Source organism: Schistocerca piceifrons, chromosome 2 (assembly GCF_021461385.2).
Source record: "Schistocerca piceifrons isolate TAMUIC-IGC-003096 chromosome 2, iqSchPice1.1, whole genome shotgun sequence".
NCBI classification, from domain to species: Eukaryota; Metazoa; Arthropoda; class Insecta; order Orthoptera; family Acrididae; genus Schistocerca; species Schistocerca piceifrons.
The window spans coordinates 334,754,871-334,772,131 of NC_060139.1; the positions used below are offsets into that span (position 1 = coordinate 334,754,871).

The following is a 17,261-nucleotide window of genomic DNA, read 5'->3' on the forward strand; positions in this document are numbered from 1 at the left end:
GAGCGAGGACTTGAACCTCCGCCGGGACCAACTAACAGTATACACTGGAAGTACACAGATAGGGTTGTACAGATGAATACAGGTTTCCTCGATCCATGGGCGAGTGTCACAGAAGCGTTGAAAAACCAGAACTACAGGCCCTTAAGACAGATGTGAACTATCTCGTGAAAGGATACTTACAAAGTTTCAAGAACAAGTATTAAGTGAGGAATCAAGGAATGTACTATAGCCTCCTGTGTTTGACTCCTGTATGGAGTGGGGAGACAAAATTAGACCAATTTCTGTAAATTGAGAGACTTCCCGCACTCCATACACAAATGGAACTACGATATGGTACAATGAGAAGTACCCTCTGCCTTGCACTTCAGTGGTTTCCATAACACCATGTGACTTGAACCAAGACCACAATCAGTGTGTTCTGAATTTGTGCAACTATTTGCTTCACTATTCATAATGATATGTATGAGATTTTGCTTCACAAATTCATCTAATAATTCTATGTCCTTAATGAATAATTTTATGAAAAGGTTAGATTAATACTAACCATTTAGCAGAGATGATGAATCACAGATGGGCACAACAACAACAATACTGTCAAACAAATAAGCTTTTTGCCAAAAAGGTCTATTTATGATTAAACATTTTATTATTTTACAATACCTTTCGCAGTACCTTTTTTATAGATTGATTTCTAGTTGTACAGTGCTCTGTATGAAGTTCTCTCTGACTGGCAAATGTTATTCAGTCTTCCCTACTTTAGCACAAAAATGGGCACACAATGTAGCAACTAAAATTTTTGATAACTTACCCAGAGATATAAAATGTCCGGCAGACAGCAAAGCATACCAAAACTTGGAAACAAACTGAAAAAGTTTCTCCTTGACAACTACTCCTGTTCAATAGAATAATTTCTATTTTTGTAATGTGTAAAAGGTGGTGGGTAGGGATTACTAACTCACACCTGTTAATTTGTGAAGGGAATGTAAAATGACTCATTCCACATCATTATGATTTATTATGCAAATGATCCATGGAAAATAAAACTAATTAATTAACATTTAGAATAACTGTGACCTATACTAGGCAAACTTAATTTCAAAGCATTTGACAGATTTTTTTTAACACACTGACTGCCACATGCAAAGTGATGAATGTTTCACCACCAGACTAGTACATGGTGTGACTCTCTTCTGTGACTGAGAGCAGCCTCGTGTCAGTTAACATGTTAAGAATGGTATTGGTTCTTCATCCACCATATGAGTGTACTATATCTTTTCGTTAGGTATATGATGCACACTTTTGCTAAATGTTTTATAAGGGAGTTTCACATGTACGACTTAAGTGTAATCAGTTATTAATCTCCTTCCAACAATTTGTTATTTTTTATGTTTTCTCAATATAATAATGAATATATTTCTAAATTTCAGTGAGTACATCCAAGACCACTTGCAGTATATGATGAAGGTGTTGAAATACTGTGCTTAAAAAAGAAAAGTCAAACCAGTTGAATACTTGGATTTACATCTTTCTAAGTTACGTTTAACTATAACTTCCCTATTACTGTCCAAGAATATTTCATTACCCTGTTCATTTAATCCACATTTCAGAGGTTCTTGCAAATGATTCTGCAGCTGAAGAAATGACTGAGAACTATGAAAAGATTTATCCAATTTCTTTTCTATATGAACGAAATACAGAAAGTTCCCATACAATTAGCAAGAATCTGAGGAGTTTCTACCTTCATGATCATCCCATAACAAATAAAACAAGAAATGAACTTGGAGAAGTAAGTAAAAAATTTGGAAATCGCACGTTAGTTGCATAAGTTATGGTTATTGTGCCAATTTAAGTAACTGATAATGCTTGTTGAAACTTTTCTATTTACTTGGCAGTAGCAGACAAATTGGTGATACAGATCATAGTGGTCAGAACCAGAGGCTCTTTTAACTGGCAAAAGATGAAACACATTCTGAAATGGAAACTGAAAACCACCCAGCAGCCCAGATAATCTGAAGAACAAGATGAGAGAAAAAAATGCTATTTTAACCATAATGTAATAGGATAGACTAGTGTGGAGAGCTGTGTCAAACCAATCTCCTAACCAAAGATCACCACAAGATCGATAACAAAAAGTTTAGGATTGGCAGAGTGAGCAGTGATCCAGTCAGAGATCCATACTGAATATACTGCAAATAAAAGCATCTACAGTAACTGAGAAAAGAGAAACTAGTTAAAGAAGAACAGGAAAACAATGAAACAAAATACCAAAGGGAATATGAGGAAAAATTATACGACAAATGAGGGGATGGGAAATGGAGAAGTGAAAAGTAAAAGACAGTGACTGATGAGGGTGAGGTGAAGTTATTTGAGTGGAAGGGAACCAAGAAAGTGCTTGTACTAAGTTTCCATCTAATTTCTGAGATGCAGACATTGTAAGGAATATTGCAAAAATCTGTATGTTACAGCCAGCACTAAGATGTCTATTAATTCACCTAGTAATCAGGCTTGAGTGAGCAGTGGTGGGCTGGTGTTTAAGAGACACTTTGCAGTGGTGGGCCACATCAAATTACTCATGAAAATGTATAGGATGTGACTAGAATGATGCAGAGCTTGTAAGAGCAATTAAAGCTACTTTGGTGGTATGGGGAGAGTAGCAAATAGGAGTTCATTTTCAGAAAATAGAAACCTGAGGGCCAAGATGACATTTGCATTCCACACCACAGAAGTGATGGAAAGGCCATCCACTGCCAAATGGAATATTACTGGTTGATGAGGGATTCAACATGCAATAAAATTTAGAACTGGTTGAAAGCTGGATAGACAACATTAAAGGATATGTAATGGAAAGTTTGGAAAAGAATCAGGACCTTATTGCTGAACATGAGGTGGTTAGATGTTTCAGAAAGTTCAGCAGTCCATCTTCAGCCTTGGTTCAGATGTGATCATTGTATCATAATTAAAATAAGTGACTGTTATCTGCTCCCCCCCCCCCCCCTCCTCCCCTGCCCCATGGCCAAAGTTGCTAACATATGCCTCCATGTTAGCACTTGACTCAAAGATAGCGGATGAGAATCCTAATGATGGAAGAAATTTTCGGCACTAGTATTTGGCCAGCAAGAAAAGCAGAGGCATAAAAGTCTTGATCATGGGACTTTGCACAAGTGTCCTTGATTAAATACAAAATGTCTTTGCAGTCTCTCATGGAGTGAGACCATAGGACACTGTTGATGGTGAGCCACCTGTTGAATGAGTATCATAAACTCAGTGGCCCCTTAGTGTTATTCGAGAGGAATAGGGTATGTACCATCACTGGGTTTCAGCCTCTCTTTTCTCTCATAGTCATCATTCAATACAAACATGACACCACACTACACTACACTACACACACAATCCATTATTTCAAGATTTTAAACATGGCTGCAACAGCAACTGTTGAAATTCAACAGATACAAGGAAGATACAGTTATTACACGCAATGAGAAAACGGTGTGCACAGACAAAGAAAACCATTTCTCATTAAGAGGCAGAAAGTATCCTTCAGGGTCTTCTAGCCAACCAGGCTATACAACTCTTTGATAGGTGCTTTTTGGATGCAAGGAAAAGAGAAATTCTCTGGTTCACAGATTCCAAGCCACTCGCCTAAGGTCAAATCGTGACTGACTACAATGAATAGAAAGGTGATCACGTTTTCCTTCAAGTGGGCAAAGACAGATAAAAAAAATCAACACGTAAATAGACAATTCACATGAGAAATACTGGTGTAAAGGGTTGGCATCAAAGGTGACTACTAAGGTGCAGAAGAGGTATGAACAGAGATTTGTATTAGTCCAGTAGATAACTATAATGCCTTTAATATATGAATGAAGGCACTCTGACAATATATTACTGGACTTGAGCAATCAAAATAGATTTATACTGAGTGTTTAGCTTTATGTTCCTTTTGAATGGATGAGGAGGAAAAGGGAGTGTAAGAACTGCTGCAGATTCAAACATTATTTGTATTTTGACAAATGTCCAGTTTTGAAACTAATGGGAGATTTTTTTCAACATATACAAATTAAAGGTAAAGCAAATGAGTACAGGAAAATATCTGATAGCTTTCAAAGTTTAGTAGCATATAGCCTCCACCATGCAGTTTCCAGTGTCTTGTCAAGGATTTACGTGAATAAGCTTGCGAATCATGACAGGAGCTTGGAATCCTTACGTATTTTTGGTAATGTGTTTGATCCACTGGCATAGTGTCTTGATTGCAGAACCTGTAAGTGGAAGTATGTCAGAAAAGTAACACCCCATTGACGAGATCCTTAGAGACGGTGTATGAAATCAGACTGGACATGGGTAGGGCAGGAAATTGGCCCTGGCCTTGTCTGAAGAACCATTCTGTCTTCTGCCTGCAGTAATTTGGATAAACAATCAATGAGAAACCTAAATCTGTATGGTCAAATGGAAATCTGAATCTTCCCTTTCCGGAATGTAAGCTAAAGTGTCAGAGTTATTGCAGATATTTCTTCAAACACAGTTATTGGTTAAGTATCCCAGTAACAGTATTGGCCCCCCATTGTCTTCTGGAAAGTTATGATAGAGCCATCCAATGCTGAATCAAATGTCCCAAGTCCTTCAAAGTTGACAGTCATCTGGGATACAAACTGTAAAAGTATACAGGATAGTTCATGGAATTCTAAAATGTGGTAAGTCTTGAGAGAGATGGTGAGGGAGTTCAAGCAAGTGAAAGCTATGAAAGCTGTCCATGAAATACAGATGTAATGATACAGTTTTATTAGCGATAATGGCTATTTGTTGGGTAATGTGTTACCATGTGTGCCACATATAGAAAGACACTGGCTATAACGCTGTATGTTGTTACAGTAAACATGAACAGTGATGCTAGAAGTGACCATCGATCTCCTTCCCCACCACCTATTAGCCTTAAGACACATCCTGCTACTGCTGTATAAGATTCATGTGTTATTTTATAATCAGAGAGATCAGTTTCAGTTGGATTGGCAATGATATCAACAGGGACTTAGACCTGTAGCACTGCATACAAAGGAGACTTGAAAAACAGGAAATTAGTTCCTGGGAGCTTGAGATTTTATAATGAAATGTCAAAGTTATTAGTTTATGTAACTGCTACTGCCTAGTAAATTCAAACCTTTCATATCTATAATTACACTATAAATCGATTAAGGTGACATATGAGGTAACTTTCACACTTTAACATAAATGTATAACAGCTCTTTCCAATCAGTGAGTTTCTGGCACATATGCAATGCAATGCATGTTTGTTGCCCTGCTACACCTAGAGGCCAAGTATCGCTAGATGGCTGCCCAGCAGCTGCTTTGCGTAGTATGTATGCACTATCCCACTATGAACTAAGAACTTAGTGTCTTGTGGAGCAGACATATTATTGTATGTTACCTTTAAAATAAGATCACTTTTCTTTCAGCTGTACGCTGATTCAATTACGATATTCCCAGTATATCGATCGGCTCGAATACTATCCAAAATAAATACATTTCCAGTGTATTACTACCAGTTCACTTATCAAGGAAGATACAGTTGGGTGGATGCACCTGGAACTACTACACCTTACGGTACGCAAAATTTAGAGAAACTGCAGAATGAGCATTAAAAAAATCCGGCTTTTGCCTCAATCTGAGTTTTATTTTTAATGGAATAATACAAATATATTTCTTTTTCTTTCATGTAAAGGTGTTGTGCATCATGATGATCTAATTTACTTATTCTACATTTCGACGCTTTTCCCATTCTTTAATAAAGATGACCCTGAGTACGTAACAGTCAAGAGAATGACTAAAATGTGGTCCAATTTTGCCAAATCAGGGTAAGTTGCAATAAAACTAATTACATTCATCATAATATTTATTGCTAATGTGAAACACTCAGAAGTTATCCATGCTAAATGTTTCTTCTTCAGGTATCGAGAAATACACTGCATCCTTACCCCTCCCCACCCATGCCTCCTCCTTACACCCACCACCCGGTTGCTTCTCCCATTGTGCACTGCTGCGCAGTCTAGTCTTAGCAGCCAGAGGCTATGGTCATGCATGTGTGAGTTGTGTTTGTGTGCACGCACCACACACAGTAATGCCAATAACTTAAATGATTATGTACACTGCAACTGTCATTCTCTACAGCTGTAGGAGCAGCAATGTCCTCATGTATGGTTCCATGACCTCTTAGACCACTAATTACTGGTGTTCAGTATGAAGCATCAGAGTACATAACACTTTTCTCCTGCTGTTAGGATTGCAATGACAACATGAAATATGGTTACATGCTTTACATATTTTTACATGAACAGTAGTAACTTAAGTATAGAGTTGAGATCTGATACTGACTATCGCATCTTAGACTTGTTCATAATCTTAAGATGTAAATTCTAAATGAATTGTCTCCTCTTTTCCCATTCTTTCTGCAGTCAAGCTGAATATGCCATTCCTTGAGTCACTGGAGTATAACTGCTTATCTTACAACTGTTATCAAAAACCATAATCCTTGAAATTTACACCATTGCAGTAGAAAGTCCCTGTTTGTATATAAATAATGGAAGAAGCAAAGGTAACAACTCTCACTTAGTTGAAACACTGAGGGGTTGATAGGCACTAATAATGTTGCCAAGCTTTTGAGTGACATCATTCTTCAGAGCTAACTATTGCAGCATGCATGTGCATACTAAATGTTTGAAACATTCAGAGAATTGACCGTAATACGCAAATATTAGCTGTCCGATTCCACGATTGCTACATTATCCAGGCTAGCAACCTTGTACAGGCTGTGCAGATCAACCACACTCAAAGTATGTAGTGAGTTGTTACCTTTATTCCTTCCATTATTAAAATTAAAATCAAAGTTTATAATTTAGTAGTTGGGCGGAGAAAAATCACCAATATTACAATCTAAGAAGCAGCTAGCTATGAACATCATGCAAAAGGAAACTCCATCAGGATTTTGGACAGACTGCAATCACTGAAACTGACAGCTACTATTAGCATATTGTGATCTGCTGTCTGAATGAAAGGGTCATTTTCAAATGTCTGATGATGCCTGTCTTCAGTCTAATCTATTTACTGTATACACATTAATTTCAACAGTGTATGGCAGAGCAACATCCTATCAGAAACTAAAGTGAAAATTAAAAATTCAACTAAACTTTCATGTTTCAGCAATCCAACGTCAGAGAAGGATGACACAGTAAATGTGGATTGGAAACCACTTACAGCATCACAGAAACAATATATGGAAATAGGCTCACAACTCACAATGAAGAAGGGTTTATACTACTATGATCGCATGTCTGAATGGAGCAAACTTTTTCCACTGCCCTGTGTTAGTGCTCACAAATGATATCCTTGGTCTATTTTGGCTTAATTGTGATTAAAAAGTATTTAACACACTGAAGCATATTTTACAAATACACTAAAAATATTTTACTTGCTGCTGTCTGGCTTTTGACAATGTATTTAAGTTAAATGAATAAAAAATCGGTTTAAACAGCTTCTTTTTATTAACTGTGTAAACTTTAATGTTTATTGTGATCTAAATTTCATGTGATTTTTTTGGTGTGAATTTATTGCTATTCCCACTTAGTATTACCATATTTACTCGAATCTAAGCGGCACTTTTTTTTCTGGTTTTTGTAATTAAAAAAACTGCCTGCGGCTTAGAATGGAATGCAAAGTAAGCAGAAGTTCTGAAAAATGTTGGTAGGTGCCGCTACAACTAACTTCTGCTGTCGAATATATGTAGCGCTACACAAGCATGCTTTGCAGGCACAAAGATAAATACTGGCGCCAAAACCTCTGCATCAGTAAATAAATTAAAAGAAAAGTTAGAAGAATGTAAACATTATACCATGTATTCTTTCATGTTTGCTGCTATCTCATTTAAATTCTGTCTGCCTAATAAACTACGAAACTAGAGTGAGACAACAGCAAATGTGGAAGAATATACATATCATGTCATGTTTACATTCATATAATTCTTATGCTGAATAGTGATACAGTCAGAAATGAAGCACGGCAACTGACTAGATTTTTAAATCTAAGATGACTCTAATTTCTGTGCAGAATGTAATGTACTAAAGAGGCGTCTGCAAAGATCTTCAAATGGAGAAAAATTTTCGCTAAACTCTCGTTCAGAACACCTTCTATCATATGCAGTCTATTATTTGGTTCTTGTTGGTCATTATCAAAGAAAGCAGCAGTGTAAGTAACAACAAATAGCAGTCTCTTGCCATTGTTTCGCTTATGAGACAATTCCTCCCTCTTTTTTTTTTTTTTTTATTGTAAGCAGCCATAGTGCGCACAAAAGCAAGCCATGCCGCAAGCGGCGACAGGTCGTAAACACTCATTATCAGAATGCGACAAACAATGCATGACACAGTAGAATAATGCATTTTCATCTTAGAGTGACTTAACACCTACAACAAAGAGAATGACACTTATAAGATCAAAGCAAAATAAGCAATCGATTCAAACCAGACTAAGCACGTGAAAAAGGAAGGGTACCCGTATAAATACGGACGGAGCGCCTGACACATAGCAATGTACAGGGTGATTCAAAAAGAATACCACAACTTTAAAAATGTGTATTTAATGAAAGAAACATAATATAACCTTCTGTTATACATCATTACAAAGAGTATTTAAAAAGGTTTTTTTTTTCACTCAAAAACAAGTTCAGAGATGTTCAATATGGCCCCCTCCAGACACTCGAGCAATATCAACCCGATACTCCAACTCGTTCCACACTCTCTGTAGCATATCAGGCGTAACAGTTTGGATAGCTGCTGTTATTTCTCGTCTCAAATCATCAATTGTGGCTGGGAGAGGTGGCCGAAGCACCATATCCTTAACATACCCCCATAAGAAAAAATCGCAGGGGGTAAGATCAGGGCTTCTTGGAGGCCAGTGATGAAGTGCTCTGTCACGGGCTGCCTGGCGGCCGATCCATCGCCTCGGGTAGTTGACGTTCAGGTAGTTACGGACAGATAAGTGCCAATGTGGTTGATTGTGGAATTTGCAGCTCTCTGCTAGCTCTGCGAGTCGATTTTCCTGGGCTGCGAACAAATGCTTGCTGGATGCGTGCTACATTTTCATCACTCGTTCTCGGCCGTCCACAACTTTTCCCTCTGCACAAACACCCATTCTCTGTAAACTGTTTATACCAACATTTAATACACCACCTATCAGGAGGTTTAACACCATACTTCATTCGAAATGCACGCTGAACAACTGTCGTCGATTCACTTCTGCCGTACTCAATAACACATAAGCTTTCTGTTGAGCGGTCGCCATCTTAGCATCAACTGACGCTGATGCCTAGTCAACAGCGCCTCAAGCGAACAAATGTACAACTAAATGAAACTTTATAGCTCCCTTAATTCGCCGACAGATAGTGCTTAGCTCTGCCTTTTGTCGTTGCAGAGTTTTAAATTCCTAAAGTTGTGGTATTCTTTTTGAATCACCCTGTATAGTTGCGTGGAGATAGCAGCGATTGCTTGTACATGATTACTTACTATCATAACTTCACAGTGTAAATTGTCCTGAAGATGACCCCATCACGGGTTGAAACTGGTTGGCGACAAAATAAATAATGTGATTGTGACTGTCATTTTGGTTAATTGACATAGGAATGGCTACTTGGTAAAGCTTAACTGTTAAGCTTACGACTCGGGCCAAACTACTGTAGCTGTATCTTCATTCATTTAGCCACAATTGTGTCTCATGTTAGGGTGGTCTAAAACTTTTCTCTCCCCTTGAATTTTGAGTCTCAAATTTCAGGTGCAGCTTAGATTCAGGAATTTTTTTTTTTTCCTTGATTTCGAGTCTCATTTTTCAGGTGTGGCTTAGATTCAAGTGCGGCTTAGATTCGAGTAAATACGGTACCTCCCCCAATTTTTCATTATGGAAACTGTTTACACATGGAATCCACACTGCTGGTAATTTTTCTGAGACTGGCGTAGAATTATCGTACATTCTTTCGCACTATCATGAAAATGTTTGTATACTTTAATTTGGTGTTACCGTACAAGATAGTATTGTATGACAATGCAATTAAAGTAAATTATCAACCTATAGGAATCACTGAAAATATTGTGCTACAGTAACTCATATCAGGCAACATGTATTACAGAAGTTTCATGTTTTAATACTTATATGCACGTGTATTTCCTATATTGCTGCTTGGACTAAACCATAATTGCCAATCATGACACAATGCCATTGTTTACAAACACACTAACTTCACCAAATACCAGAAAAAAGTTTATTAATGTGGCACAGAGATATGTGTAGCAAACCCTTAGAAGATATAAGACAGAAATTTTCCAGAATACACATGTTACAACAGCTCACTACAGAAGATACTACTGAGTGATCTGGAATTAAAACCAGTGTTGGTGCACATTCCAGCGATGAGGATAATTCAGTATAAAAAGAAAAGCAAGGAGGCTATACACACATTTATTACAAACATTCAAAGTAAAATGAGAACATGTAATTACATTACAATGTACACATATAAAAAATACTATTATTTGTACTGAAGAAGATGCATTTACACAACATGGACTGGGAAACAATACAAAAATAAAAGCAATAAATACAACTTCAACAGTGTTATTCATGGAAATTTAATATTGAGCAAAACACACACACACACACACACACACACACACACACACACACACACAGATGTGATTTTCAAATGGTTTTCCTCAGTCAGTGGCTATCTGATAACCAGACTGGTCACACTGTGTACTAGTTTTGTTCAGCAGCTGCTTGCTGATTCCTCCGCATCTCTTCATTCTGAAGTTGTTCAAGTGTCAACAGTGAAACTCCCAGCTGGTCCTCACGGCTAAATGGTTGTGCCATTTGTCTCAGCCATCGTTTAGCAATCTGGGAGAAAGTAAAGGCACACATTCACAATCAGAACTTTGGAAGCTCTTGTAATATTTATAATACTGGGCATACACTATAGCCAACAATATTTGTAGTTCTTCATTCACAAATTTCTCATTGGGCATTCTTTTAAAGGCATACACTTGACTAACATGTCTGCACAGTGGCACATGTGGATAAGTTGAAGCTATGGCAATCAACAAATTGAATAACTACTCAAACTAGAAAAGTTGGCAAAGTACGATGATACACAGAACATAAGATTGGGAAGTGAATGGTGGATCAGAATGACAGAAGAGGAAAATAAAAGGCAAAAGAAACAAAACTAAAATGCACAGTTGAAGGAATGCCACTCAGCACAGAATGTGTGGCAGCAGGGACAAGAATAATGGCATGAACAGTAGTTAATTGCAAAAGAATGAACAACACCTACTGTACTGTTTGCTGCAGTGGTTTGTTGCTTTAGCAACTAGCATTGTAATTTCATAGAAAATCATTGGCACTCTTGTGAGAAGGATATTCAGAATGCTAGTTCAGCAAGGCATATTTGAGAGCTTCTGTGGAGTTTGGAGAGCAGAAGAGAGGTAGTGACAGGCTGAACCTTTACACTTACTACAAGTTATGCCTGCAACTCTCATTCAGAATGTGCGTTGTTCACAAGACAAAGTCTTGTTTTAAATACTGGTCTAGCAGACTGATGTAATCTTAAAGTGCATTTGAAAGTTCCTTTTAATTATTTAAAAATATTATAATTGAAATGTTGAGAGCCTATTAACCAAAACACCACGTATTTACCATGTAATGTCACCTGCGTAACTGGTCTAAATGATAAATGCTATCTGTATGTTAATTTTAAAACAGGATTCTTGAACTAAATTCAAATCAGTGCTCTTCAAAGTATACACACACACACACACACACACACACACACACACACACACAAAAAAGAAAAAAAAATTTATAAAAATCTTTTTGAATTACCTGGATAGCTTCTTCTGTTGAAAGATTACATAATGAATCTTTGAGATGTTCTTGTATCCACTTTGGTAATTTGCTGCGCTTATCCTGGCGTGAGAATCTCTTAAAGATACAAAATCATCACTGAATACTTTTTTTGTAAAGTAATAAACTGAGATTATCAACACGAAATACACAAAGTCACTTACCTTGTCAGCAAATACCATTATACCATAGTCAGTTTTACCACGCAGTGCACGACCCACACACTGGGCTGCATGTCGCATTGCATCAAAAGTGAGGAAGTCATTCTCCCTTATCTGTGAAAATGTGTTTTTGTAGATTACAATTCATAAGTAATAATGGAAGCATCAAGAAAATGAGGCAGCTTGAAATTTGAGCAAAATATAATGGATAAATGAAGGAAGCTGCTGAAGAACTTTAACATAAACTGTGCGAGTTGGATTCTGTAACTTAAAACTGTCTGGAAATGTGTGCACATTTATCTGTCTGTAAACAAATACCTACCAACTGGAGAGAATTCAGCTATGCACAGAGTGAAATGTAACATTGAAGGAGCTAAGATGGTAGAAGCAAAACATGAGTTTTTTACATTGACAACTTGTATCATAACAGAAGAGATGATAAATTTGTACATATGAATGTTTTCTGCCAAAGTAAAAACTAAAAATATTTCATTTGAAGACAGCAACATTAAGACTAAATAAATGCAGAAAATATACAAGACTGCACACTTAAAAGCACTACAATCTATTTGTGCTGTGACAAATGCCATAAAAGTAGTGAACACATAATGAGGTAAGAAGTGGGGTGATGGTCAGTTATGAGAAAAAGTGTGACACATAATGTTTCACCGGAAAGTAGCTTCACTGTGCTGATTTGGTCTGTCAGATGCTGTTCAAAGTGCTCACTGACATTTAAACTGATTTTCATCTGCTTGCCACTGCAGTGATCACTATAGGGTGCCATACAACACGATATACTACACAGACAAGCGAGGTGGGTACATTTCCATGTACAACAATTTCCTGAGACAGTCTCAGTGGTAGAAAAAGTGTTCTCAAGTGGAGTACAGCACATGCAGCACTTTCACTTATCAAGAGAGAAAGGTTGGAGAATTTGATACAAAATGCATTATCATGTACAGTTTCAAATAAAAATCTTATTCACTGTGGATACATACCTGGAACTGGTCTCTTAGGTACTCCAACCGAGCCTTCAGGATGCGTGATTGTGTGTACACATATGGTATTCCGAACATGAGCACAGCTCTGCCTAAATGGTGATCGAAGTCGACACCTTCTGACACTTTGCCTCGTGCGACAGAAAGAAGTACTGCACCACGCCCACTCTCACATGCCTGTAAGGGATTTTAAAAAATCTACAGATTTCACACCTCCTTCATTAAGCCATAGGTCATGTACTAATGTCTTAGTCACAGAATACTGACAATGAAAGGAAAAATTTCTATATAATCCTGGTGCACAGTTTAATTATGGCGTACATTCCAAAGACAAGAAGTTCCACTCAGATGGCTCTACCTTCCTGGATCACAAAATTTCATCACATACTCTTACCTAATACAATGAACCCCATTTTTACACTTTTCAAGGGACTTCAAAAAAATGGTGTAAAATGTGGGAAAATGTAAAATGTAGGAAATAACATTTTAAGCTGTAAAAGTTACGTATAGGATACCCCCTTGCCTTTATGAATGATATCTGTACATTAGAGGCATCGAAAGACTTGTCAGGGACTTGTTTATTATCTAATGAAGGTTTATTATCTAACAAAAACTGCTAATGTAACTGGAACTGATAACTGTCTGGGAAGTAGGAATGTTTGACTCAATTTCCTATGTCATAATCAATGTTTTCGAAAGCCTGTAGCTGTCATTCATTTAAATGATGAAATACTGCACTAGTTACATATTTTTTCATGCTTAAAATGACACTTTTTGAGAACTTTTCCTGTTGTCAAGTGCAAATATGTAAATAAGTATTTTGTATGGTGTTGGAATATGTATTATTCTGCGTCTCTTGCACTGTAGCTGTCTTTTTGAAGTTATCAGGTACTGTGTCTCATCAGTTATGTACAAAACCACACACACACACACACACACACACACACACACACACACACACAACATCACTCACATTGTTTCTTTGTGTAACATCACAAAAGATACATGCGAAAATACTGCATTTGAGTACCAGAGTAATTTTCGAAAGACGTTTTGCTCAGCATGAATAAAATACCCAAATGGTTGAACAACACAAAGTGAATGACGGTGTCAACTAGTGCTCCAAGGGGCCAAACGCCGAAACATGCTAAGTATGGTCCGACAAAGGTGTCACGATGATCATAACAATCACAAAAATGCGTTTGCGCATTAGAGACAGTTAGGAAATGGTTGTGATTGGTCTAATATCTTCATTCAAATGAACCTAGTTACTCACATCAGCCACCACGCCAATTAGAGCTTGGCAGCTGTGGGAGATACGGCATGAATTGTTCCAATTTTTACACATTTACTGGTTCAAATCCTCTGAGTAGAGTGCCCTGGTGTCAAGGAACTTAAGCATGTAATATTTGTAAACACTACTGGATGGACAACATCATGCCAGCATTATTTTTTTTCCCCACAAACATTTTTTCATAATGTGTAAATTGCGGGAAAATTATAAATATGTTCACGCAAAATCTGGTGCAAATTAACATTGTGGGCACATAAAATTTGATGGGACCGATAAAAAACGGTGGGAAAATGTTAATTCCGTGAAGGTAAACGGGGTTGTACTGTATATTATTGTCATGTTAACACAAAATATTGCAGGGAAGACAGAATCAGGTCCGTTGATAATGCATACTAACCCATATGGAGAAAGATAAATATTTCTTAGCTAGGACATACGTGAAGGCATCAGTGTGTAACTTCCATATTAACAGAGCGCCACAGAGAGCAAAAGCAGACCCATACACTGCCTGAGAAATGGTTTGTGGATCTTGATACATATTGTATTTAAAAATTTAATTAATGATATGAATATAATAGAGGGAAACATTCCACGTGGGAAAAATATATCTAAAAACAAAGATGATGTGACTTACCGAACGAAAGCGCTGGCAGGTCGATAGACACACAAACATACACACAAAATTCTAGCTTTCGCAACCAACAGTTGCTTCGTCAGGAAAGAGGGAAGGAGAGGGAAAGACGAAAGGATGTGGGTTTTAAGGGAGAGGGTAAGGAGTCATTCCAATCCCAGGAGCGGAAAGACTTACCTTGGGGGAAAAAAGGACGGGTATACACTCGCGCACACACACACATACACATATCCATCCACACATATACAGATTTGTGTCTGTATATGTGTGGATGGATATATATATATATATATGTGTGTGTGTGTGTGTGTGTGTGTGTGTGTGTGTGTGTGTGTGTGTGTGTGTGTGTGTGTGTGCGCGCGCGCGAGTATATACCCGTCCTTTTTTCCCCCAAGGTAAGTCTTTCCGCTCCCGGGATTGGAATGACTCCTTACCCTCTCCCTTAAAACCCACATCCTTTCGTCTTTCCCTCTCCTTCCCTCTTTCCTGACGAAGCAACTGTTGGTTGCGAAAGCTAGAATTTTGTGTGTATGTTTGTGTGTCTATCGACCTGCCAGGGCTTTCGTTCGGTAAGTCACATCATCTTTGTTTTTAGATATAAAAATTTAATTAGATGCAGTTAACGATGATAAAAGCCTCAATGTACTAGAGCACCACCAAACATATCAGTTAGTGGAGTGAATCGGCTTTATCTTTCTAGTAAGAAGGTGAACTGCCACATTTGTCATTTGTGGTAAGATGTGTCCTAAGAACACTTTTCACTGGCATTAGAACAGTGGTGGTGAACAAAGTTTCTGAACTTGACAACACCCTCACTTTTTACCCTCAGACTATTTTCTCTGTGGGTTATGTTGTAAACTAAATTTGCCAATTTCCTGTCACGGTCAAATCACATTCCTGATGAAGAGGTGATGTGTCAAGTGTGGATAGAGTTTACATAACGTAGCATGTCTCCAAAAATGTGCATACTAAAGTGGACTGCAGATGAAGAAGAAACAAAAAGAGTTAATGCATCACATAAACCACAAATTATATTTCAACAACTTGTTTCATTGCAAATTGCCTTCTTGAATGTTCTGAACTATCTAGCTAAAAGTAATACACCAAATGGTCAGAATAGGTTCAAGAAGATTTTGTATACCAGATAACTTAATTTCAAATGTGTAAAAAGGAAAAAAAAAAAAAATGTGAATTGGCCAGAATTTATAAAAACACAGCAAAATTTCCTCATATAATACTTCTAAAAGTAGGAAGACTATAGCTATGCTAAAGGTTATCATATTCATGTTAAAAATAATAAAGCTGCTGGTGATAATGGCTCACTGCCCATTAAACTAAAGAAAAATCAATATATCTAGTTATGAAAGTTCTGGCAGAATGTAAATACTCTAGCAATAAAGGAGACCACTCATTGAATAGCAGATGCATTGAGTCATCAACAGGCATGCATAAAAGAGAAAGAAAACTTTTGGGAGAAATCCTTTGTCAAGCTACAGCACAAAACACAAACACATATAGATGGGGTGGGGGAGGGGGAGAGGGAGAGGGAGAGGGAGAGGGAGAGGGAGAGGGAGAGGCACGAGACAGGAAAGGGATTTTTTTTGGGGGGGGAGGGAGGGGGGGGTAGGCAGCCAGTGGCTTGGAGGGAGGGAGGGGGGAAAGGGGGGGGGGGGGTAGGCAGCCAGTGGCTTGGAGGGAAGCAGCAGGTTTGGTAGTTAGGAATACGGGATAGGAGGGGTGGCAGGTGTGTGGGCTAGGCACATGATCAGTGGTGGCTTCTTCAAAATTTTACCAATGTGTTACAATGTGGTGTTCAATAGCCTTTTGATTTGTAAGGACAGTAATCTTAACTAGATTCATGTATTAATTTTACATGTATAAACTGACCCGTTAAAATATTTTTAAATTTTATAATCACTTATTAAACATTGCAAAGAATAGAAGTAAATGAAGAATAAATCACAGTAGTAGCGGGAACTGAACCCATGCTGACTAATTACCAGTCGGTGTGATTCACCATTGTGCTACCGAGGCATTATGTAAACTGCAGCCCAAAAATCCCTCTTACTCTATGCGTAAATCCTTAGAGAAGGTTTTACTTTTTGTAACACCCACTCAGACAAAATATACTAGAAACCTGAAAGGGTCATCTATCAGCTTCTGCTAACATAATCTGAGCCAAATCGATAAGCTTTGTCCCACACCTTCCTGTTGTTAGATTTACATTTGGAGTAGATCCACCTAACTCT

At 37.7% G+C, this 17,261-nt stretch overlaps 2 protein-coding genes across 2 annotated transcripts in view; one reads left to right on the plus strand and one right to left on the minus strand.

Moving 5' to 3' along the window:
• Nucleotides 1-7,504, plus strand: part of LOC124777313 (juvenile hormone esterase-like) — an 84,716-nt gene extending 77,212 nt beyond the window's left edge. The window contains exons 7-10 of the mRNA XM_047252669.1: nt 1,608-1,786; nt 5,448-5,595; nt 5,714-5,846; nt 7,189-7,504. Coding sequence (XP_047108625.1) covers nt 1,608-1,786; nt 5,448-5,595; nt 5,714-5,846; nt 7,189-7,369 — 641 coding nt within the window. The 3' untranslated portion in view covers nt 7,370-7,504. The remainder of the gene's footprint in view (nt 1-1,607; nt 1,787-5,447; nt 5,596-5,713; nt 5,847-7,188) is intronic.
• Nucleotides 7,505-10,472: 2,968 nt separating this feature from the next.
• LOC124777316 (general transcription and DNA repair factor IIH helicase subunit XPD) overlaps nt 10,473-17,261 on the minus strand; it is a 59,281-nt gene continuing 52,492 nt past the window's right edge. The window contains exons 12-15 of the mRNA XM_047252671.1: nt 13,088-13,264; nt 12,093-12,203; nt 11,908-12,006; nt 10,473-10,923 (exon numbers count right to left, since the gene is read on the minus strand). Coding sequence (XP_047108627.1) covers nt 10,786-10,923; nt 11,908-12,006; nt 12,093-12,203; nt 13,088-13,264 — 525 coding nt within the window. The 3' untranslated portion in view covers nt 10,473-10,785. The remainder of the gene's footprint in view (nt 10,924-11,907; nt 12,007-12,092; nt 12,204-13,087; nt 13,265-17,261) is intronic.